General features: G+C 39.2%; 1 protein-coding gene across 4 annotated transcripts in view; it reads left to right on the top strand.

The window, feature by feature from the left end:
• Nucleotides 1–26,326, top strand: part of APOO (apolipoprotein O) — a 79,991-nt gene that overhangs the window by 39,182 nt on the left and 14,483 nt on the right. For all 4 annotated transcript variants that reach the window (XR_014292440.1, XM_082609423.1, XM_082609422.1 and 1 more), the window contains exons 4-7: nucleotides 2,239–2,293; nucleotides 5,313–5,408; nucleotides 11,471–11,562; nucleotides 14,985–15,065. Coding sequence is in view for 3 of the 4 variants with exons in the window: in XM_082609423.1 (XP_082465549.1) it covers nucleotides 2,239–2,293; nucleotides 5,313–5,408; nucleotides 11,471–11,562; nucleotides 14,985–15,065 (324 nt within the window). In the remaining variant the exon portion in view is untranslated. The remainder of the gene's footprint in view (nucleotides 1–2,238; nucleotides 2,294–5,312; nucleotides 5,409–11,470; nucleotides 11,563–14,984; nucleotides 15,066–26,326) is intronic.

Here is a 26,326-nt window from a genome sequence, read left to right as displayed (position 1 = left end):
AAAAAAACCCAAAAAACAAAAAAACAAACTGAAAATAGAACTACCATATGACCCAGCAATCCCACTCCTGGCCATATACCCTGAGAAAACCATAATTCAAAAAGAGTCATGTACCACAATGTTCATTGCAGCTCTGTTTACAATAGCCAGGACATAGTGTCCATCAACAGATGAATGGATAAAGAAGGTGTGGCACATATATACAATGGAATATTACTCAGCCATGAAAAGAAACGAAACTGAGTTATTTGTAGTGAGGTAGATGGACCTAGAGTCTGTCATACAGAGTGAAGTAAGTCAGAAAGAGAAAGACAAATACCGTATGCTAACACATATATATGGAATCTAAGAAAAAAAATGTCATGAAGAACCTAGGGGTAAGATGGGAATAAAGACAGACCTACTAGAGAATGGACTTGAGAATTTGAGGAGGGGGAAGGGTAAGCTGTGACAAAGCGAGAGAGAAGCATGGACATATATACACTACCAAACATAAGGTAGATAGCTAGTGGGAAGCAGCCGCATAGCACAGGGAGATCAGCTTGGTGCTTTGTGACTGCCTGGAGGGGTGGGATAGGGAGGGTGGGAGGGAGGGAGACGCAAGAGGGAAGGGATATGGGAACAGATGTATATGTATAACTGATTCACTTTGTTATAAAGCAGAAACACTAATACACCATTGTGAAGCAATTATACTCCAATAAAGTTGTAAAAAAATAAATAAAATTATAGCAGAATAAACATTAAAAGAATTTAAAAAATAAAAAATAAAAAGAAACGAAATTGAGTTATTTGTAGTGGATGGACCTTGAGTCTGTCATACAGAGTGAAGTAAGTCAGAAAGAGAAAAACAAATACCGTATGCTAACACATATATATGGAATCTAAAAAAAAAAAAGGTTCTGAAGAACCTAGGGGCAGGACAGGAATAAAGATGCAAACGTAGAGAATGGACTAGAAGATTTTTAAACCATCTGCAGGTGGTTAAGATAAGGTCAGCACATTTGCAAATATTTCTGTATTGTGTAGGCATGACTACTGTTATTTCTCTCTTGCTCTTTTTTTTTTTTGTGGTTTTAAAAGTACTTTGTCTCTACCTTTCAACCCAAGGTTGATTTTTGGTTTTTACGTTTTTGTCTGTGCATGATGCCTAGTGCAACAAAACGCCTCAGAATAGTTATCAACATGTTTATTTGTACTAGTTATATGTAAAAAAGCTTTTTTTGTGATTACACTGGTTTTATTTTCCTATAGATTGAAGTCTTCATGAATGAAAATTTTTCTCATTCCTGGCTCCATTTTCAGGCCTACAAGTTCTAGTCCCTTTCTTCAAGAACTGATTTAATTTTTCTTCATAGTAAACAGATTATGCTAGCAAAAGAAATGGGCAGTCAGTCTAGACATTGATCTGTAGTTTTTCTCTTTTCATGTGCAGAAAAAAGCTAATAGATTTTAATGAAGCAATACTCAGGTTTTTTTAATGTTCTTTATGTCCTCCCCCAAATTCAGCACTTATTATTTAAGGCCATTTAACAGTATTAGGGTAACTTGCTCTGACTTGAACTGAATTAAAATAAACAAATCCTTTTCCAAGTGGCAGCTGGTTCTGATATTTTCTGATACCCACATATCTCTTTTCCCATCTTTACTGTACACTTTTTGAAGTAGTCCCTTGCTTTCTTTAGGATCATCTGATATTCATGTACAAAGCCTTTTTACTGTTGTGGTTAAGAGAATGTTAATACTTCATTTGCTCAATTGGGGTGAATGTTTCTCCAAACCTGGATATAGACTCCTTTGTCCCATTAAATCTGGTCATTCCTGCTTCAAATGGGCAGTTTTCAGATATAGGCTCTAAAATCATGGCAAATCAGGAAATAGACTTAATATGAATGATTTAATCTCACAGGGAAAGAATATTCACTTTAATTATCAAGGGGATTGATTTTTTTCGTCCTCTTCAATTTCAATAGAAGAACGAAAAGGCTGGGTTGTTGAAACCACTCTACTTGAAATCTTTGCTTCCTGTGGCAATAATAAGCCATTCTGCTGAGCAATTTGTAGTGAAGGGGAAATTAGAAAAGGAAAAACAACACAAAAAACCCAGATAGACAGTATATCCCTTTGTTCAAAAAGTGCTAATAACATGATAATTTATTCAGTAAAGACAAATATATTTATTGCTACTTTCTAATCAGCAAATCCTATTGATTCTTTTTTTTTTCCTCATCTTTTTAGGAAACGTACTCCCAAACTAAGCCCAAGATGCAAAGTTTGGTTCAGTGGGGGTTAGGTAAGTCGATTTTTAATTAGGCATAATCAGTTTGTTTGACATTGGATTCTTTCACTGCGAGTCCATGGATGGACTCTAGGAGATCTATGAATTCCTTAAAATTGTATGTAGAATTTTAGAGCTATTTGGATTTTTCTGGAAAGAGGATCTATTTTTTTCATCAGATTTCAGAGAACTAGTGTCCCCAAACACTCAGGTAAGTCTCTTCAAGATCATTAGGATTGTTGGCCTAGCAGGTGCAGATACACTGGATTTTCTTTCTTTAAATCTATTTCCAGGTGCAATGTCCTAACTCATCTATAGGTTTTCAGAATCAGGATAGCTCATTGGCACAGCTATTAACACATGTTATAGAAGTTTAGAGGCAGGAAGGAACTGGGCTGGTGTGCCTAGGAAAGGCTTTATTGCATAATTTGTAGTGTTCTTACATGTTTTCATTTGTTTTTTAATTGCCTTTGATTGTTTTTCACATTCACTTAACACATAACACTCATAAACTGGTTTCACAGTCTGTGTTCTAACTAATATCAGGAACTGATAAATTAATAGACATTGATCATATTTCATTCCCTTTATTGGACATCTCAGCCAGTCATCCTCTTGTTTTTACAAGTGTTTCCATGACAGAATAAAATCAGCATGAGTACAATTTATTTCTTTGTGAAGATTATCATAGTATTGATGCACTGATACCCCTGAGACTACTATATAAGTAAATTCTTCAATTGGAGACAGACATATTAGTAGCTTACTACTTCTTTAAATTATTCATGTATGTTAATATCTTAATTTTATAAACACTTATTTGGTGCTTATTAGGTGTCAGGAACTAGTCTAAGTGCTTTGAAAGTATTAATTTATGTACAATCTTCATAACAACCTTGGCAGTTAGGTACTTTGTTACCTTCATTTTTTACCTGAGGAAGCTAAAGAACTCCTGATCTTTTATCTATATGTGTGACTGAGGTGTCTCTTCATTGTCGCCTATTATTTCCCATTGATTCACAGCAGGAGGCAGTATTTGCAATATGAGTCTTTTTTTTCTTCTCCTGGACTCATAGTTACTGCAAAGACTTAAGAAGAAACGTTCCATTATGAGTTGCACTGTTGTCTGCCAAGGCAACCAGTCCATTTCCCAGGAGTCATAGCCAAGACATGTTGCTAGAAGCTGGACTTCATATTTAGTGTAGTCTTACAGCATATCTTCTTTCCCATTTCTTTGTGATTTTCCCACTTTGGCTCAGCTCACCAAGGCATCTGGGTGTCCTTCTATCACCTGCTCTGTGTGCCTGTCTAGAATTGAAAATACCATGCTGGTAGGCAAAAATAAAGGGAAGCAGAAAATTGCCTCAAATGACCCAGACAAGAGGATGAAAAGTTAAAACCAGGTTAAAGGCAAAATAAGTAAAAGGCCAGACAGGAATTGGTGCAAAGAACACAAGCCCTATGGTAGTAGTTAAAATGATCACCACATTTCCCAAAGAAACCAAGAAAAGGATAACTGGCACACGCCTAGTATTATCTAGACGAGAGAATTATTGAGTATTCCAATTAGTTCAGTTCCGTGTATGTCTGTTAAGTCACCATCATGGCAGGCATTGAAGAGAGAGGCTGATTGAGACAGTGGTCACAGCCACTGAGGTGCATATAATAAAGTGTTCAGTACTAGCACAAATACAAAGACAGTCGTAGACCATCATTGAAGGTACAGAGGAAAGAGACTAGTCTAACAGAGATTGGGGAGATGGGAGCAGTCAGGGAAGGCGTTCTGAGATGAGTCTTGAAGGAACAGTTAGCCACACCAAAACATGGGGGTGGGAATTGGGAGGCATTCCACACACAGGGCACAGCATGACCAGGGTTTGGATGGTGACTTAGTGTTGCGTGTGCTGGAAACTGGAAGCAGATCGGGAGTGCTGAAGATGAGGTTGAGAGACCTGCAGTCTTTTCAAGTCATGACCTAGCTGAAATCCCTTTGTTAATTCATTCAGTATCCATTAACTCCTAGCAGGGCTTCAAATAAGTATCTGTTGAGTGAACATCCACTATTTACCACTGGGGGAAAATGACATAGAAGTCTAAGCAGTCCACCATTAAGGAGCAGATGTTCTCTTTTGAGGAAACATAAAATACACCCTGAATAATTAAAAACAAGGTCTGTACAATTAGGCACCAAATGACGGTAGAGAAAATAAATATGGTGGGACTTTAGAGGAGAAAGAGGTGTGGGCTGATGAGTATAGGAAAGGCTTTTCTGAGGAGGTAGGACTTAAGCTGGCTTTTATTTGGTGGCATTGGCTCAGGGAAGAGGAGAGGCGGCATCATGCGAATGAGGTCATAATGCATGGTCAGGCGTGGCAAGTAGACTCACATGTTGCATTTATTTGTATTTATTTTATCTATCAACAGTGACTACTTCCTGCATATGCTTGCACTACAAGTTTCCTTCATTATCCAGAGTTATTCTTATCTTGAGTTTAAATAATGAATTCAGATGGCAAAAGATACTTTTTTTTTCCTGAGTCTAATGTATTTGGTTCCTGAACTTTAGAGAGCAAGCAGCAAAGCTTCAGATAGCGACAGATCTATCCAAAGATTTATCCAAATTTATTCTGTTTCTGTGTTTGGATAGCAAGGGATTCCTGTATTTGTCTTTCTGCCCTTATGAATAATTGATTCAGATCTGTTGCCTTCAGGAATATGAAGGTAATCTAACATTACTTTATTGTCAGAATGTCATCAGGCTAAAAAGTGTTTGAAAATTGGATACTTGCGATGTAGCTAGTAAATCATGTTTATCTCTTACATAAAAAGAACTTGTTGAAAAGAAGCATATTAACAGAAAGCAAAGAATACATTATTTGAAAAGCATTTGCTACTACTTATGCTACTTATATTTGACTTTTTTGTTTTGTTCTTTTTGTTTATGTTTATTTCTAATTGAAATATAGTTGATGCACATGTTTTGTTTTTTAATGAGCAATTTATAAAACTGTTTCCTGGTCTGATTCTATTGTAGACAGCTATGAATATCTCCAGAATGCACCTCCTGGATTTTTTCCAAGACTTGGTGTTATTGGTTTTGCTGGAGTTGTTGGACTCCTTTTGGCTAGAGGTAGGTACAATTGTGTAGTTTTTTTTTTAAACGGTTCATAAGGGAGACATAACATATACATTTGATTCTTTCTTTTCACTTACCAGTTTTGGGAATAATGAGTTAGTTCCTGAATATGGCCTTCTTGATGTATAATTGATATGGTTGTTTTCTCCAGTATATTTGATTTTAAACATATAGAAATTGTAAAAAAATAAAATGAAAGAAATTATATACTTTTGGTTACAAAAAGAAAACTCAAAATGAATTAAAGACCTAAATATAAGGCCAGACACTATCAAACTCTTAGAGGAAAGCGTAGGCAGAACATAAATCACTGTGACATAAATCACAGCAAGATCCTTTTTGACCCACCTCCTAGAGAGATGGAAATAAAAACTAAAACAAACAAATGGGACCTAATGAAACTTAAAAGCTTTTGCACAGCAAAGGAAACCATAAACAAGACCAAAAGACAACCCTCAGAATGGGAGAAAATATTTTCAAATGAAGCAACTGACAAAGGATTAATCTCCAAAACTTACAAGCGGCTCATGCAGTTCAATATCAAAAATCAAACAACCCAATCCAAAAAATGGGCAGAAGACCTAAATAGACATTTCTCCAAAGAAGATTACAGATTGCCAACAAACACATGAAAGAATGCTCAACGTCATTAATCATTAGAGAAATGCAAATCAAAACTGCAATGAGGTATCATCTCACACTGGACAGAATGACCATCAAAAAATCTACAAACAAGGGCTTCCCTGGTGGCGCAGTGGTTGAGAGTCCGCCGGCCGATGCAGGGGACATGGGGTCGTGCCCTAGTCCGGGAAGATCCCACATGCCGCGGAGCGGCTGGGCCTGTGAGCCATGGCCGCTGAGCCTGCACGCCCGGAGCCTGTGCTCCACAACAGGAGAGGCCACGACAGTGAGAGGCCTGCGTACCGCAAAAAAAAAAAAAAAAAAAAAAAAATCTACAAACAGTAAATGCTGGAGAGGGTGTGGAGAAAAGGGAACCCTCTTGCACTGTTGGTGGGAATGTAAATTGATACAGCCACTATGGAGAACAGTATGGAGGTTCCTTAAAAACTACAAATGGAACTACCATACGACCCAGCAGTCCCACTACTGGGCATATACCCTGAGAAAACCATAATTCAAAAAGAGTCATGTACCAAAATGTTCACTGCAGCTCTATTTACAATAGCCAGGACATGGAAGCAACCTAAGTGTCCATCGACAGATGAATGGATAAAGAAGATGTGGCACATATATATACAATGGAATATTACTCAGCCATAAAAAGAAACGAAATTGAGTTATTTGTAATGAGGTGGATGGACCTAGAGTCTGTCATACAGAGTGAAGTAAGTCAGAAAGAGAAAAACAAATACTGTATGCTAACACGTATATATGGAATCTAAGAAAAAAAAAGGTCATGAAGAACCTAGGGGCAAGACGGGAATAAAGACACAGACCTACTAGAGAATGGACTTGAGGATATGGGGGGGAAGGGTAAGCTGTGACAAAGTGAGAGAGTGGCATGGACATATATACACTACCAAACGTAAAATAGATAGCTAGTGGGAAGCAGCCGCATAGCACAGGGAGATCAGCTCGGTGCTTTGTGACCACCTAGAGGGGTGGGATTTAAATTAATTAAATTTGTTTTTACTAATCAGCTTGGGCAATAGTTGAACCAGCTTTTTGTCCCAGACTTCTTTCCCCTCCTTCTGTAAAGCTGTCTAGAAAAGCATTCCTATGTTATTTAGATAGTGTTTAGAATTTATAAAGATCCCAAGGCCAGGGTGTTGGAATTTGACTGGGTGTTAGGGAGCCAGGAACGTGGAATCAAGTGAGATTAGCTTCCTCCTTCCCTCTCCATGGGTAGAGCATTTGGAGCAGTTTTACAGCCCTAAAGAGAGCTCCCTGTGCCATGTGTGCTCTTTACACTGTGTTTATCTCCTGCACATCCACTGTGGTGACTGTCCTGAGGACGACTGGGGACTATGCTCTCCTGGGCAGAACAGCAGCAGAACACCACTACTGCGGGTCCTTTGCCTTTGCTTTTGTTTTCTTGCTTGTTCCTCTCTCTTCTTCCTTTTCCTGAGAGGGCTCGGTTGTATTAAAATAATTTAAAACCTTAATTCTTTTTCAGAAAAGTACACATGCACACATACTCATGCACACATACCAAACAACAAATCTTTTCCTGTGGGTGCTGGGGTACAAGGGCCTGAGGTAAACAACGTTGGGGTGGGGGGTCCCTAAGCAAGATGAGTGGGGAGTGGGAGGGTAGGTATGTTCATGGGTGGTCAGAGTGATTTTCAGGCCCCTCCAGGTCCCCTATGCTGGCAGCAGTACGATGGACTCAGAAGGTCCCACCTGGTGGAGTTTCTTTTCTTCTTTTTTTCAGTCTAACATTTTATTTATTTTAATTTTATTTTTTAATAAAAATTATGTGTATTTAAGGTGTATAACATGATGTTTTGATACACATATACATAGTGAAATTATGCTAGAGTCGAGCTAATTAATATATCTTCTCATATAGTTAGCTTTTTTGTGATGAGAGCACCTGAAATCTCCTCTCTTAGTAAATGTCCAGGGTTCAGTATTATTAACTGTAGTCATCATGCTGTACATTAGATCTCTAGACTTATTCATCCTACATAGCTGCACCTTTGTACCCGTTGACCAATACCTCCCCATTTCTCCCACCTCCCCACTCCTGATAACCACCCTTCTACTCTCTGCTTCTATGTATTTGACTTTTTTAGATTCTACATATCAGTGAGATCTTGCACTGTTTTTTCTTTCTCTGTCTGGCTTATTTCACTTAGCATAATGTCCTCCAGGTTCATCCATATTTTTGCACATGGTAGAACGTCCTTCCTTTTAAAGGCCGAATAATATTCCATTGCAAATATATGCCACAATTTCTTTATCCATTCTTCCATTGAAAGACACTTAGTTTGGTTTCATGTCTTGGCTATTGTGAACAATGCTGCAGTGAACATGGGATACTTCAAGATACTGATTTCATTTCCTTTGGGTATATACCCAGAAGAGCGATTGCTGGATCCTATGGATAGGTTTCTTGAGCATTCAGCAGATAATGGTGGTGAGGGTGGCCAGGACTGTGGTGAGGACAAGAGGTACTTCTCTGGAAGAGAGATGAGTGGATGATCATTCAGAGGAAGTGGGCCCAGCCAGGACACCCAAGGGTGGCAGGTGGTCGTTGCCCACCATTGTTGCCTTCTGGTGGCTCCCTCCAGCACTGGCAGCCAGTGACTCCCCTCTGGCAATGCTGATGGTTACAGTTTAGACCACTGGCTTCTTGGGAGGTGTGGGTGTGGAGATAGGCAGGGAGACAGGGGATTGTACTTTCTTCCAGAAGTTCTGGGGCCCCCAGCTCATTGTGTGAACCACTAGGAGCTAGAAGCTCAAGAGCTGCTGCTTATCAGCTTTCCCTAGAGGAGTGAAAAATGGCTGGTTGGAGGGTTTGCTGTCCTTCACCTGGTCCTCACCTTCATGAGCTGCCCAGGTGCTTAAAGCTTCAAGTGTACAGGTGGGCTTCCAGGGGTGTAAAAGGCTTTTCTCTTCTGGAGTACTTATAGCCTTTCAGTCAAGGCAATAGGACAGGGAGAGAAACATAATATTAAGAGTCTAGATTGATAGTATTTGTATTCTCTTCTGTAACCCCAGTTCCATTTTGGGGGATTTGTCTGTTTAAAGTTTAAGACCGATAAACAGCACTTACATTCTTCTTTGTAAATGTGAGTAACATACATTGCACTAGCATCTATATGCGTCCCATCTCAAAAACCCCGTGCCTCTGAGTGGAGACTGTTTCTTGTGTCAAGTCCATTTCTAGTGTATTCTCCAGTTTTACCCTCTACCAGTTTTCTTAATCTCATTCACATTTCTCCCAGCTCTCCATCCTTCTGTCTGTTCATTTCCCCTTTCCCAGGGCTCTATGTATTCTCACAGTCTAGACTGAGACTCAGTCAACACAGCTCTTGTCTTGGGACATGGCTCCACGCTCTCTTGGGTTTGACCCGCTTTGCCTGGGGTCCATGTTGTCTTCTCCTAGATTTGCTGCCATGTTGTTGAACTACATGCTTAAGTCACTTTCAAAAAAGCCTATGTTGGAGGTAAACTTTCCAAGTTTTTGCAAGTCTGAAAGGACTCATACCTAGTGATAGTTTGGTTGGTCGTAGAATTTGTTCTCCATCAAAACTTTGAAGGCTGCATCTTCTAGCACCCAGTGTTGCAGGTGTGAGAGTCAGCAACCAGTCTGCATGATTGTTCCTTATGAAGTGATTCATTTTTTTCTTTTTTTCTGGAAGCTTTGAGGATCTTGTCTTACTCTTCAATGTTCTGAACTTCCATGGTGCTGTGACTACATATAGATGTTTTCATTCTTTGGTTGGGCATTTTGGTGGCTTGCAGCCCTCAGCTGTACACAAATATATATCTTGTATTTATTTGAAAATTTCCTCTCATTCTTTTTCTTTCCTGAACTCGAATTCATTTGTGATTGAGCTATTTAAACTGACCCCATATGTCTCTTGTATTTTCTTGACTATTTTATTCTTTTTGCATTAGTTTACTTTGGTCATTTCTGAGAGCTCTTTTCTGCTCTCTTTTCACAGAAGTCATTTTTCTTTTAATGCAGTAGCTTCTTGAATTTATTGATGATACTTAATAACAGATTTAGCTTTATTTTTAAGTTCTTCTCTTTCCTTTGGGGTCATTTTTCCTTCTTACTTGTCTTGATCTTCTCTTTTACGTTGCAGGCTTTCCTCAGCTTTCCTCAGTTGTACAGTCATGTTTAAGAACAAGGCAAAAAACAAAACAAGAAAGAACAAGGCAATTGAAACTCTAATAAGAACTTTTTGTGTGTAGATGGGGCTTGCTGGCAAGCAGGCTCTCCCTCAGGGTGAGCCAAAAGGGGACTGCCCTTAGGTTGGGGGGTGACAGTGCACACCTGAGGAAGGCTGTACTCTCAGCACTAACATGCACATGCACTCACACCAGCTGTCTCGGTTCTCAGCAGCAAATCCATGGCATTTCTTTAGCGATACCCTGCCCCCCTTTTAAGATTTTGTCTGTTGAGATGGCATGGCCACAGGCAGTTTTGCACAGGCGTGGCATGGAGGAAGGAGAGGCTCACCTGGTCCATGCACAGGACTTGTATTTCTCCCCCTATCTTGATCCCCGGTCGCCCTCTCCACCCTGCATGGTACCTGACATCTCTGGGCTGCCAGGGACATTCTGCTCCCTCCTCTGCTGTGGCCCCTCCTCAGGATTTAAAGGCTGTCTGTCCTCTTGCTCCCATCCACTCTCCGTTTTCTGAAACTTGGTTGACACTTCTTAATAGCCAATAGCCCCGCCATACATTTTCTCTTCGTTGTGGGTTTATTATCTGTATTTTATTCTTTTACTGTTATTTTTATGGGGTATTGGAAAGAAGAGGAGAGGAATGCTTGCATTCGGTGTTTAAATAGGAAGCCAGTTTACTATGAAAGAATGTAAACCTTAGAAACCAAAATAATGTGTGGTTTTCTTTTTAAAACAATCTTTTCTTCTGTTTCCTTAGAAATGGTGGTTCTCTTGAAAACATTGTATTGATGAAAAAAGCTAGGTGCAAAGGACTACATATTATATAATTCCATTTATACGAAATGTACAGAGTAGGCAAATCCATAGAGCTAGAAAGTAGATTAATGGTTTCCTAGGGCTGGAGGTGATGGAGGAATTGGGGGGTGACTGCTCACGGAGGTGGGGATTCTTTTTGGGTGATCACTTCTAAAATTGATTGTGGTGATGGCCGTGTACCTCTGTGAATACACTAAAAGCCATTGAATGGTACAATTTAAGTGGGTGAGTTGTGTGAATTGTATCTTCCTAAAGCTATGAAAATGTGGTGGTCCTTTTTGGTTCATATATTAGGCACATTCTCTGTCAGTCTAAGACCAAAGGAGTCTTACTCAATGTTAGATATATGACGCAAACTGTAATGGTAAAGATAATGAATACTCTGATGGTGTCCATAACCTTTTTTTTAATAGGTTCAAAAATAAAGAAGCTGGTGTATCCACCTGTTTTCATGGGATTAGCTGCCTCTCTTTATTATCCACAACAAGCCATCGTATTTGTCCAGGTAAGTTAGATCCAGTAAGCTTGCATGTCCTTTGTTCTTGCTTATGTATGTGTGGGTTTACTGCTTAATTTAATTTTATTTTGCAGCCTTTCTAACACCAGACTAAAATTTGTTTGTACATATAAATGAACTACAACAAATTTAAATGTTTTTCTGCACTATGTACCTCAGTTCTGGCCCTCCTTCCAATGTCAGTGTTCAGAGAATGCATGCTAATTTGAATATTAATCAAAGAAAATTTGCTATGCCTTTTTTTTTGCATAATTACATGGAAATCTAGAGACTCAAATTCCACAGCTGCTAGTTACAGGTCATTCTCAGTTTAGGCTTGTCTGGTCACAAGCTGCCCTCCTTGGAGTTGCAGGCACGGGCCTGTGCTCTGGCCCGCGGCACCTTCTCCCTCATCCTGGCGCTAGCCTCGCTTTCCTTGCTGGGGACTACAGGCAGTGCAGTCCCTTCTGCTGGGAATGCCTTTCTCAGGGCTGTCAGTTGGCTGCTCCTTTCCTACCCTTCAGGCCTCAGTTTGATGGCATCCTGGCAAGTAGAACACAGTGGCAAGAACACGGGTGAAGCTGATGCCTTAGTCAGCTTGAGCTGCCGTAACAAAATACCACAGACTGTGAAGCTTAAATAACAGAAATTTATTTTCTCAAAGTTCTGGAGGCTGGAAGTCCAAGATCAAGGTGTCAGCAAGGTTGTTTTCTCCTGAGGCCTCTCTCCGTGACTTGCAGATGGCCACCTTCTCCCTGTGTCCTCACATGGCCTTGTCATTGTGCGTGCACTCCCCTGATGTATCATCCTTGTCTTATAATGACACTAGTTAGGTTAGAGCTCTACCCTTATGACGAACTTGACCTTAATTACCTCTCTAAAGGCCCTGTCTCCAAATACAGTCTACTGTATTAACACTGTGGGTTAGGGCTTCAATATATGAATTTTGGGGGATACAGTTCAGTCCATAACAGCTGGACCAGCAGTTCTCAGAGTGTAGTCCCTGGACCAGCAGGATCAGGATCACCTGGGAACTTGTTAGAAATGCAAATTTTCAGGCCCTAACCCGGACCTACTGACTCAAGCACTCTGAGGGTTAGGGCCAGCAATATGTGGTTTAGCAAGCCCTCCGGGGAATTTTTAGCAAGCCCATAATATTTGAGAACCACTGATAAAGACTAGACTCTCTCAGGGCAGTGGTGTGTGGACTTAGTGTGACTCTACATTTAGAGTCCCTTGGAAAACTGGCAAGAGGCAAGGCAGACTCGAGGTTTTGAGGTCCTAGACAGCTTATGGAGACAAGGACTCATTTGCCAGAATTGCCATCTCACACTGACACTTGGTCCTAAGAGGAATAGCAGTGCCATCACCAGATTTGGGCCCTGAGGGCTCTGAGCCAAAATGACCTGAAACTGTGCCCCTGCAGTCCTTGTGACAGTATCGAGTCTAGATTCCTAGATGGTGCTGCAGTTGCAGGTGGGAGCCCAGTGGCTCCAGCTACGGGAAATTGTTGCCTTTGGTGGCAAATACCAATAAAATCTTCGTAGCATGGCCTTGACATTGTTTACAGCAGTCCTGGAGGCAGATAGTTACTGATCCTCTGCCTGCTTCAGCCCCAGCTCTGGAACAGTGAATCGTGTCTGCCTGCCCTAGATCATAAAAATAATCAAACATCATCTCAGTCTGTTATGGTTTAAATAGTAATTGGCTGCTGGTTGAGAAGCATATGTGGCTGCCCTCTGAGTAGAGGCCTTCTTTTATCTTATATGCCACAGCATATGTTGCAAAAGATTTTTTACATTCACAACCAAGATAGTAGCATGCAAATCTGAGTTGTATTCTAATTTATTTTTAAAGTCAGTGGGAAGGAGTTTTGTCTTTTATTTTGTACCTAGGGTAAGCCAGAGCAAAGCAATTAACTAGTTTCACTAGATATAAAACATTAGTGATCTGTTTGGGATGATGAAAACGTTTTGAAAATGGATGGTGGTGATGACTGCATAGCATTGTGAATGTAATTAATGCCACTGAATTGTACACCTAAAAGTGGTTAAAATGGTAAATGTTATATTATGTGTATTTGCCACAATAAAACAAAACGACATCAGCGACTGAAAGAGAATTTCTGATACCGTTTTAATGTCATTTAGTTCCTATTTCACAGTTTCTTTTCTACTTCCTCTTCTTTTTTTTCTTTTTTTTTTTTTTAATGAATGCCATGACCTTGGACAAGCCACTTAATCACTTATATTCTGTTTTCTGTTCAGTAGTGTTTGGAGAAAAGGACTGTAAGAAAACTCTTAAAGTGATGGCAAATATTATTTTTCTCTCAAATTTAAAGCACTGAAAACAGTGCCATACTCATGATAAATGCTTGATATGTCTACCAGTGAGTCTGAGAATCATATCATATTCTAAGAACAGTTGGAGCAACTGGAAGAATATAACTTCTAAGAAACCAGCATGTTGCAGCAACTCCTGGATTTACTAGCACTGTGATCTTAGACGAGTCACTCAGCCTCTGAATACTTCCTTGCAGTCTTTGCCTACTTACCACATAGGGTTGTTATATAGAATAGAGATAAATCATGTGAATGTGCTTTGTAAAGTAAAATGCTATACATAGACAAATTATTATAAAAATTAGAAAGAGAATAATAACTGCTTTCAGAAAATTGAAGTACTGTCATTTAGAAGAATAATCAATATGGTCATAAGTAGGACCAAGGAATGCAAATTATTGGAAGCATTTTTTTTAAGAAAGCTCAGTACTTAAAAAAAAAGTTTCCAACAATTAAAGCCAGCAGGCCAAAGTTGGACAAGTGCATTTTAAGGTAGTGAGCTCACTGACCCCAAAATATTCTCTGACCCTGGGGCCTACCTCTCAGGATGTTGTAGAAAGGATTTTGAAACAGGAGGCAAAATTGCTATAGAAACTCAAAAACTTTATGTTTTGAGGGATCTGGGAAGACTGAGAGCATCTTTACTGGGCTCACCTATTTTTTTACCTAGCCCCTAAAATGAATGATTGATTTTAAGCTTGATTTTCAGACTTGTTTGGCTGTTACGTGCTAGATGTGATAGGTAGAAGCCTTCCTTCTCGTCTCATCTTCAGGCATTTCCCATATCAGCAATGATCTACATTTTTTCCCTTGAAATTGTGAAAGTTTGAAATATACACCTATAATTTATGGCAAATTATTTTAAACAGTAACTGTACACGGGCAAGCTATTTTTTCTTTTTATGCTATCATTCTTACTATCTTTTATTTGCTTACATTGCACAGTTTTAATGTGTATGTCCCAAGATTCCTGTGTTTGTCGTATGCTTAAATACAGTTCTTTTGGAAACAGGACAAAAGAAAACAAAATTCTCTTCCTTACCACTTCATGTATGGAATAGCAATGGATCTTTTATATTTTGTTTCAAGGTCAGTGGGGAGAAATTATATGACTGGGGTTTACGAGGATACATAGTCGTAGAAGATTTGTGGAAGGAGAACATTCAAAAGGTGAGAAAGATCTTTTTCATTATCTTCCTTTTGGTTTAAATATGTGGTTTCTCTCGGGTTTTATAAAATTCTTGATGCCCTGTTGCTTGCTCTTGCTTTTTCTGTTTGTATTTCCTTATGCTTCTAGCTCAGATTCTCGGGTGGCCTTTATTGGAGGAGCAATAGAACCTCTGTGCATTTGATTATTTTCAGCAGGGCTGAATAACTGGGGACCATAAAATACATTCCACCCCAGTCTTAGACCATAATTTCCACTGTATTGTATTTACAGTTTGCTCAAAGTGTTGCATATTATCTGAAAGTTTTATCAAAACTAGATTCAAAGGGAACATGCTATGCTCCCAGCAAAAGACAAATAACTGAGACTCCTCTTGCTATTTCATTCACCATAGGCTTCGTTCTTCGCTTTATCAGTACTGTAACTGTTCATCCCCTAGCCTATGGGCCCAGTTAAGGGCATATACGGATCCAGCCACCAATTACAGGCCACTGTGCTGACTGGTGGGCAAACAGCAGAGGGGAAAAGGTTGTGGAATTATAAGGACAGGTCATTTTTTTGTCTCTTCTCACAGCCACTTAGCTGATTAAATGTTGCCCATGTTTGCTGGGACATTCTCTCTTTCCTCTGATAAGGATTAGTGAATATAGAACAAGGCATCATGTCTCCTCCAAGCACTCAGAGGCACAGCTCGATAAGGAAGAATTAGGGTTCTTATTATTAACATACCTTCTGTATCATAGAATACTTTTGACTCCTGTCATCTCAAATCAGAATACCCTTTTAAAAAATAAAAATACCTAGGGAATTCCCTGGTGGTCCAGTGGTTAGGCTCCGAGCTTCCACTGCAGGGGGCATGGGTTCGATCCCTGGTCGGGGAACTAAGATCCCGCATGCTATGCGGCATGGCCCATAAATAAATAGATAGATAGATAAATAGATAAATAAATAAATACATACATACCTATCTCAAAACCCAGGATTTCGAACTGGAATTTGGAAGTAACATTAACCAAGTAAATTATAAGCCCTCCTCATTAGTTACATAAATAATCTTCCAGTGAAATCTTAAGACTAATTATTGTACTGGCGATTTGTAAATGAATTAGTCTCTGTTGAGCCTGTTTAAACTAGCTCTTGAGTAGGAAGTTCTATATTAATATCAAGTGCCCTTTGGCAATCCCTTTTAAAGAATAAACGCTCATAGTTTTATTTTCATTTCTCTGACATTTTCTTTGGATGCTTTCTTTCCTGTTTAAAAAATTCCTTAAGTCCACACTGAGTTTAATACGGGAAAGGAAACAGAATGTCAGGAAAACTATACACAGCCTTAGAAAGAAATGTGGAAAATGAAACTCCTCCTCAGTTCTGAGTGCTCACTGTGGTGTCAGTGCAGAACCGATGCACATGAAAGCTATGGTGGGGGGGATCCCCTGGGAGCCTCTGAGCGCTCACTGTGGTGTCAGGCAGACACGTGCACAGCAATGGGACTGTGGTTGGAATGCAAGCTAAGCAGAACAGCATTTTATGGTAATTTGAAAACGTTGCATATTACAGCTACTCGTATTTACATGCAAGTCTTTGGGGAGCGAGATAGTAAAGATGCCTAATTAGCCTGGGGTTGGTCTGCATGTCTTCTCTGGTCTTCCTTCTATGCTCTTGCCCTCTTGAGCGTCACTGAGAGCTTAGTGTTCTTCCATTCATTTACTCTCAAAGCACAGTTGTCCTGACAGCTATCTGTTGTCAATAGAAGATAATAAAATGGATGTTGACTACTTAAACATTTAGCACAAGTTTTAAATGAAAAATATCAGATGGCCTTATTAATTCAAGATTTGATATAGTTAGATTTTGGGAATTATTTGATATGTACATACTTTTGGTTGTAAATAGTCAAAGAAATTTGTGGACATTGTGTTTAAAATGGGGCCCTGAGGGACTTCCCTGGTGGTCCAGTGGTTAAGGTTCTGTGCTTCCAATGCAGGGGAACTAGATCCCCACATGCCACAAATTTCTTTGACTATTTACAACCAAAAGTAGGTACATCTGTTACATTGTTATAGTACAAACAATTATGAATCAGATTGCATCTAATTGAGACTGGTAATTGAAGCCTAACTTGAAAACCAATTTCCAAACACGCTAAGAAACAAACAGATATCTCCTCCATGAGGTGTTCTTCAGTTCCCTTCAAAGAATTCCCGGGCCCCAAAAGATTCCTGTTCCAGGGTAGCTTAAGTCTTTGCTCTGTTTATAAAGCAAAAACAAACAAATAAAAAATACTGAAACCCACAAAGTCCAACAAGTGGGGGGCAGGGAAATCAATAAAAGACAATGGCATTTCACTATCAAATAATGGGGCCCTGAAATTTTAAGTGGTATGAATGATGGTTCAGTTCTCAATTATATTATTTCCCATGGAGCTGTGTTACTCTCAGAAACCCTCAGTCTGTGGCATTTTTTGCTCTGCCATGTCTCTTCCCTTTTAGGAATTAATTCTAAATGTTTGCACTGAGTCTTCTATCAACGAAGTTTGGATGAGGTGGTCTTTCAGTCCTGTCGTTGGTCAGTGAAGAGGAATTTATCTGCTTAAGCTAAAATGAATTCTTTGTCAGAACTGTGAAGCAAAGATGGGTGTGTCCAGAAATATTGTCATCATAATGGGTCTAGGGTTTTTTTTTTCTTTTTTTGAGATAAAAGAACATATAAAATATATGTCATAAAATACAATATATATAATATAAAATAACTGCATATATATGTATATTTACAGTTTAAAATCCAACAATATAATGACCATACATATACCAACAAACCATCCATCTTTAAAAATAGGAAATTACCAGTGTCTTCCAAGTTCTTCCTGGGCCCTTCCATCTCCCCAGAGAGAACCACTATCCAGAATTTTGTGCATTTCTTTCCATTGTTTTTCTTTAAACTTTTTCTTTTAGTTGAACCACATAACGTATTTATTCTAAAACACTGTAGTTGAGCTTGCCTGTTTTTTGCCTTTATAATATAAATAACTATCAAATATACATATAAATAAATATATAGTTTAGATGGAGTCTTACTATATGTGTTATTTTGCAAGTTGTTTTGTTCCCTAAACATTATGTTAATGGGTTGTGTATGCACGTAATTTATTAATATACACTGCTATGGAATATTTCTTTGTGGGAAAATACCCATGTTGATGGCTAGCTAAGGTGGCTTTCAGTATATTGTTGTTGCACACACAGCTTTGAGCATATTTTTGTACATGTGTCATGGTTTATTAAGAGTTTTTTAGGCCAGGGACTTCCCTGGTGGCACAGTGGTTAAGAATCCGCCTGCTCAGAGCGCAGGGAGAGGACTGGGGCTGGCGGCGAGAACTCAGCCTGAAGGGGGCTAATGTGCCACAGCTAGCCAGGAGGGAGTCCGGGAAAACTCTGGAGCTGTCGAAGAGGCAAGAGACTTTTTCTTCCCTCTTGGTTTCCTGGTGCGTGAGGAGAGGGGATTAAGAGCACTGCTTAAAGGGGCTCCACAGACGGGCGCGAGTCACGACTGAAAGCGCGGAGCCCAGTGACGGGCGTGGGACGTTGGGGCTGCTGCCGCCGCCGCCAAGAAGCCTGTGTGCGAGCGCAGGTCACTGTCCACACCGCCCTTCCGGGAGCCTGTGCAGCCCACCACTGCCGGGGTCCCGGGATCCAGGGGCGGCTTCCCTGGGAGAACGCACGGTGCGCCTCGGGCTGGTGCAACGTCACGCCGACCTCTGCCGCTGCAGGCTCGCCCCGCACTCCGTGCCCCTCCCTCCCGCCCGGCCTGAGTGAGCCAGAGTCCCCGAAGAGGCTGCTCCTTTAACCCTGTCCTGTCTGAGCGAAGAACAGACGCCCTCCGGCGACCTACACGCAGAGGCGGGGCCAAATCCAAAGCTGAGACCCAGGAGCTGTGAGAACAAAGAAGAGAAAGGGAAACCTCTCCCAGCAGCCTCAGAAGCAGCGGATTAAAGCTCCACAATCAACTTGATGTACCCTGCATCTGTGGAATACATGAATAGACAACAAATCATCCCAAATTGAGGAGCCAGGAGTCAGTGCTGTGCCTCTGAGGTGGGAGAGCCAACTTCAGGACACTGGTCCACAAGAGACCTCCCAGCTCCACATAATATCAAACGGCGACAATCTTCCAGAGATCTCCATCTCAACACCAGCACCACCCAGCTTCACTCAACGACCAGCAAGCTACAGTGCTGGACACCCTATGCCAAACAACTAGCAAGACAGGAACACAACGCCACCCATTAGCAGAGAGGTGGACTAAAATCATAAAAAGTCCGCAGACACCCCAAAACACACCACCAGACGTGGACCTGCCCACCAGAAAGACAAGATCCAGCCTCATCCACCAGAACACAGGCACTAGTCCCCTCCACCAGGAAGTCTACACAACCCACTAAACCAACCTTAGCCACTGGGGACAGACACCAAAAGCAACGGGAACTACAAACCTGCAGCCTGTAAAAAGGAGACCCCAAACACAGTAACATAAGCAAAATGAGAAGACAGAAAAACACACAGCAGGAGAAGGAGCAAGATAAAAACCCACCAGACCTAACAAATGAAGAGGTACTAGGCAGTCTACCTGAAAAAGAATTCAGAATAATGATGGTAAAGATGATCCAAGATTCTATTTCCCAGATCCAAAATCTTGGAAATAGAATAGACAAAATGCAAGCAACAGTTAACAAGGACCTAGAAGAACTAAAGATGAATCAAGCATTGATTAAAAACACAATAAATGAAATGAAAAATACTCTAGATGGGATCAATAGCAGAATAACTGAGGCAGAAGAACGGATAAGTGAGGTGGAAGATAAAATAGTGGAAATAACTGCTGCAGAGCAAAATAAAGAAAAAAGAATGAAAAGAACAGAGGACAGTCTCAGAGACCTCTGGGACAACATTAAACGCACCAACGTTCGAAATATAGGGGTTCCAGAAGAAGAAGAGAAAAAGAAAGGGACTGAGAACATATTTGAAGAGATTATAGTTGAAAACTTCCCTAATATGGGAAAGGAAATAGTTAATCAAGTCCAGGAGGCACAGAGAGTCCCATACAGAATAAATCCAAGGAGAAATACGCCAAGACACATATTAATCAAACTGTCAAAAATTAAACACAAAGAAATCCTATTAAAAGCAGCAAGGCAAAAACAACAAATAACACACAAGGGAATCCCCATCAGGATAACAGCTGATCTCTCAGCAGAAACTCTACAAGCCAGAAGGGAGTGGCAGGACATAATTAAAGTGATGAAGGATCTTTCACTTAGAATATTTTCAAGATTCATCCATGTTATAGGATATATCAGTACTTCGTTCCTTTTTGTTGCTGAGTTATATTCCATTGTGTGAATGTGCTACATTTTATTTGTCCATTCATCAGTTGGTGGACATTTGGGTTGTCTCTACTTTTGGCTATATAAGATATATGAGTTGCAAATATTTTCTCTCATTCTCTGAGTTGTCTTTCCACTTTCTTGACAGTGTCCTATGAAGCACAATAGTTATAAATTCTGATGAAGTTAAATTTATTTTTACTTTTGTTGCTGTGCTTGGGTGTCGTATCTAAGAAATCATTGCTTAATCCAAGATCATGAAGATTTCCACGCACATTTTCTTCTAAAGGTTTTATAGTTTTAGCTCTTACATTTAAGAGGTTTTTGATCCATTTTCAGTTAATTTTTATAAATGGTATGAGATAGAGGTCTTACTTTGTCCATGTAGATATCTAGTTGTCCCAGTACCATTTGTTGAAAGAATTATTCTTCTTCCATCCAATTGCTTGGGCACCCTTGCTGAAAATCAATTGACTCTAAATGTGAGGATTTATTTCTTACTCTCAATTCTATTCTGTTGATCTATATGTCTGTCCTTGTGCCAATAGTACACTATCCTGCTTACTGTAGTTTTGTACTAGGTTTTATAATTGGGAATTGTGAGTTATTCTTCTATTTCAAGATTGTTTTGGCTATTCTAGATGTCTTGACTTTTCATATGAATTTTAGGGTCGGCTTGTCAATTTCTACAAAGAAACCAGCTAGGGTTTTGAAAGGGATTGCATTGAACCTGTGGACCTGTTGGAAGAGTACTGCCATCCTAACAATATTGTCTTTCCATCAGCGAACATGGAGTGTCTTTCCATTTGTTTAGGTCTTCTTTAGTTTCTTTCAGTAATATTTTGTAATTTTCAGTGTATATACTTTGCACTTTTTTTCTTAAATTTATTCCTGTGTATTTTGTTCCTTTTGACGCTATTGTGGATGGAATTGTTTTCTTAATTTCATTTTCACATTGCTCATTGCAAGTGTATAGAAATACAGTTGGTCTTACATAGTGATTTTGTGTCTTACAATCTTGCCAAACTCGTTTTTCAGTTCTAGTGGTATTTTTTTAGTGGTTTCCTTAGGATTTTCTATGTACGAGTTCATGTCATCTGCAAATAGAGACAGTTTTACATCTTTCCCACCTTAGTGCCTTTTATTTCTTTTCTTGCCTAACTGCCTAATTCACTGCAGTATGGTTTTGAATACAAGTGGTGAAAGTGAACATCCTTGTCTTGTTCCTAGTCTTAGGGAGAAAGCATTCAGTCTTTCACCATTGAGTATGATGTTACCTGTGGGTTTTTCATATACGCCCTTTGTCAGATTGAGAAAGTTTCTTTCTATTCCTAGTTTGTGGAGATTTCTTTTTTTAAATTTATTAAAGGGTGTTGGATGTTGTCAAATACTTTCCTGCATTTTTGCTTCTATAATCATAAGGAATATTGGTCTGTAGTTTTTTTTGTTGTAATCTCCTTTTTAAAATCTCAAATTGCAACTTTATTTTTCAAATACTCAAGAACCTAGAAATCAACTTATTTATTAACTTCTAAGATACTTGTGCTAGGAAGAGTTCTATATTACCACATTTATTCTGTACCTTCAATATTTCAAATCCAATAAAATGCTGTTTTAGTATTCCTGAAAAAAAAAAAATAAATAAAGTGATGAAGGAGAAAAACCTGCAACCAAGATTACTCTACCCAGCAAGGATCTCATTCAGATTTGATGGAGAAATTAAAACGTTTACAGACAAGCAAAAGCTGAGAGAGTTCAGCACCACCAAACCAGCTTTACAACAAATGCTAAAGGAACTTCTCTAGGCAAGAAACACAACAGAATGAAAAGACCTACAATAACGAACCCAAAACAATTAAGAAAATGGGAATAGGAACATACATATCAATAATTACCTTAAATGTAAATGGACTAAATGCTCCCACCAAAAGACACAGATTGGCTGAATGGATACAAAAACAAGACCCATATATATGCTGTCTACAAGAGACCCACTTCAGACCTAGAGACACATACAGACTGAAAGTAAGGGGATGGAAAAAGATATTCCATGCAAATGGAAACCAAAAGAAAGCTGGAGTAGCAATTCTCATATCAGACAAAATAGACTTTAAAATAAAGACTATTAGAAGAGACAAAGAAGGACACTACATAATGATCAAGGGATCGATCCAAGAAGAAGATATAACAATTGTAAATATTTATGCACCCAACATAGGAGCACCTCAGTACATAAGGCAAATACTAACAGCCATAAAAGGAGAAATCGACAGTAACACAATCATAGTAGGGGACTTTAACACCCCACTTTCACCAATGGACAGACCATCCAAAATGAAAATAAATAAGGAAACACAAGCTTTAAATGATACATTAAACAAGATGGACTTAATTGATATTTATAGGCCATTCCATCCAAAAAGAACAGAATACACATTTTTCTCAAGTGCTCATGGAACATTCTCCAGGATAGATCATATCTTGGGTCACAAATCAAGCCTTGGTAAATTTAAGAAAATTGAAATTGTATCAAGTATCTTTTCCGACCACAATGCTATGAGACTAGATATCAATTACAGGAAAAGAGCTGTAAAAAATACAAACACATGGAAGCTAAACAATACACTACTTAATAACAAAGTGATCACTGAAGAAATCAAAGAGGAAATTAAAAAATACCTAGAAACAAATGACAATGGAGACACGACGACCCAAAACCTATGGGATGCAGCAAAAGCAGTTCTAAGAGGGAAGTTTATAGCAATACAATCCCACCTTAAGAAACAGGAAACATCTCGAATAAACAACCTAACCTTGCACCTAAAGCAATTAGAGAAAGAAGAACAAAAACATCCCAAAGTTAGCAGAAGGAAAGAAATCATAAAAATCAGATCAGAAATAAATGAAAAAGAAATGAAGGAAACGATAGCAAAGATCAATAAAACTAAAAGCTGGTTCTTTGAGAAGATAAACAAAATTGATAAACCATTAGCCAGACTCATCAAGAAAAAAAGGGAGAAGACTCAAATCAATAGAATTAGAAATGAAAAAGGAGAAGTAACAACTGACACTGCAGAAATACAAAAGATCATGAGAGATTACTACAAGCAACTCTATGCCAATAAAATGGACAACCTGGAAGAAATGGACAAATTCTTAGAAATGCACAACCTGCCAAGACTGAATCAGGAAGAATTAGAAAATATGAACAGACCAATCACAAGCACTGAAATTGAAACTGTGATAAAAAATCTTCCAACAAACAAAAGCCCAGGACCAGATGGCTTCACAGGTGAATTCTATCAAGCATTTAGAGAAGAGCTAACACCTATCCTTCTCAAACTCTTCCAAAATATAGCAGAGGGAGGAACACTCCCAAACTCATTCTACGAGGCCACCATCACCTTGATACCAAAACCCGACAAGGATGTCACAAAGAAAGAAAACTACAGGCCAATATCACTGATGAACATAGATGCAAAAATCCTCAACAAAATACTAGCAAACAGAATCCAAGAGCACATTAAAAGGATCATACACCATGATCAAGTGGGGTTTATTCCAGGAATGCAAGGATTCTTCAATATATGCAAATCAATCAACGTGATACACCACATTAACAAATTGAAGGAGAAAAACCATATGATCATCTCAATAGATGCAGAGAAAGCTTTCGACAAAATTCAACACCCATTTATGATAAAAACCCTGCAGAAAGTAGGCATAGAGGGAACTTTCCTCAACATAATAAAGGCCATATATGACAAACCCACAGCCAGCATCGTCCTCAATGGTGAAAAACTGAAACCATTTCCACTAAGATCAGGAACAAGACAAGGTTGCCCACTCTCACCACTCTTATTCAACCTAGTTTTGGAAGTTTTAGCCACAGCAATCAGAGAAGAAAAGGAAATAAAAGGAATCCAAATTGGAAAAGAAGAAGTAAAGCTGTCACTGTTTGCAGATGACATGATACTATACATAGAGAATCCTAAAGATGCTACCAGAAAACTACTAGAGCTAATCAATGAATTTGGTAAAGTTGCAGGATACAAAATTAATGCACAGAAATCTCTGGCATTCCTATATACTAATGATGAAAAATCTGAAAGTGAAATCAAGGAAACACTCCCATTTACCATTGCAACAAAAAGAATAAAATATCTAGGAATAAACCTACCTAAGGAGACAAAAGACCTGTATGCAGAAAATTATAAGACACTGATGAAAGAAATTAAAGATGATACAAATAGATGGAGAGATGTACCATGTTCTTGGATTGGAAGAATCAACATTGTGAAAATGACTCTACTACCCAAAGCAATCTACAGATTCAATGCAATCCCTATCAAACTACCACTGGCATTTTTCACAGAACTAGAACAAAAAATTTCACAATTTGTATGGAAACACAAAAGACCCCGAATAGCCAAAGCAATCTTGAGAACGAAAAATGGAGCTGGAGGAATCAGGCTCCCTGACTTCAGACTATACTACAAAGCTACAGTAATCAAGACAGTATGGTACTGGCACGAAACCAGAAAGATAGATCAATGGAACAGGATAGAAAGCCCAGAGATAAACCCACAGACATATGGTCACCTTATCTTTGATAAAGGAGGCAGGAATGTACAGTGGAGAAAGGACAGTCTCTTCAATAAGTGGTGCTGGGAAAACTGGATAGGGACATGAAAAAGTATGAGATTAGATCACTCCCTAACACCATACACAAAAATAAGCTCAAAATGGATTAAAGACCTAAATGTAAGGCCAGACACTATCAAACTCTTAGAGGAAAACATAGGCAGAACACTCTATGACATAAATCACAGCAAGATCCTTTTTGACCCACCTCCTAGAGAAATGGAAATAAAGACAAAAATAAACACATGGGACCTAATGAAACTTAAAAGCTTTTGCACAGCAAAGGAAACCATAAACAAGACCAAAAGACAACCCTCAGAATGGGAGAAGATATTTGCAAATGAAGCAACTGACAAAGGATTAATCTCCAAAATTTATAAGCAGCTCATGCAGCTCAATAACAAAAAAACAAACAACCCAATCCAAAAATGGGCAGAAGAGCTAAATAGACATTTCTCCAAAGAAGATATACAGACTGCCAACAAACACATGAAAGGATGCTCAACATCTTTACTCATTAGAGAAATGCAAATCAAAACTACAATGAGATATCATCTCACACCAGTCAGAATGGCCATCATCGAAAAATCTAGAAACAATAAATGCTGGAGAGGGTGTGGAAAAAAGGGAACACTCTTGCACTGCTGGTGGGAATGTGAATTGGTACAGCCACTATGGAGAACGGTATGGAGGTTCCTTAAAAAACTACAAATAGAAGTACCGTATGACCCAGCAATCCCACTACTGGGCATATACCCTGAGAAAACCATAATTCAAAAAGAGACATGGACCAAAATGTTCATAGCAGCCCTATTTATAATAGCCCGGAGATGGAAACAACCTAAGTGTCCATCATCGGATGAATGGGTAAAGAAGATGTGGCACATATATACAATGGAATATTACTCAGCCATAAAAAGAAATGAAATTGAGCTATTTGTAATGAGGTGGATGGACCTAGAGTCTGTCATACAGAGTGAAGTAAGTCAGAAAGAGAAAGACAAATACTGTATGCTGACACATATATATGGAATTTAAGAAAAAAAATGTCATGAAGAACATAGGGGTAAGACAGGAATAAAGACACAGACCTACTAGAGAATGGACTTGAGGATATGTGGAGGGGGAAGGGTAAGCTGTGACAAAGTGAAAGAGCGGCATGGACATATATACACTACCAAACGTAAGGTAGATAGCTAGTGGGAAGCAGCCGCATAGCACAGGGAGATCAGCTCGGTG

The sequence above is a fragment of the Mesoplodon mirus genome (genome assembly GCF_964341445.2).
Source record: "Mesoplodon mirus genome assembly, chromosome: X".
Classification (NCBI taxonomy): domain Eukaryota; kingdom Metazoa; phylum Chordata; class Mammalia; order Artiodactyla; family Ziphiidae; genus Mesoplodon; species Mesoplodon mirus.
The sequence above is the reverse complement of the archived record's forward strand: the minus strand, read 5'-3'. Positions and strand labels throughout refer to the sequence as shown.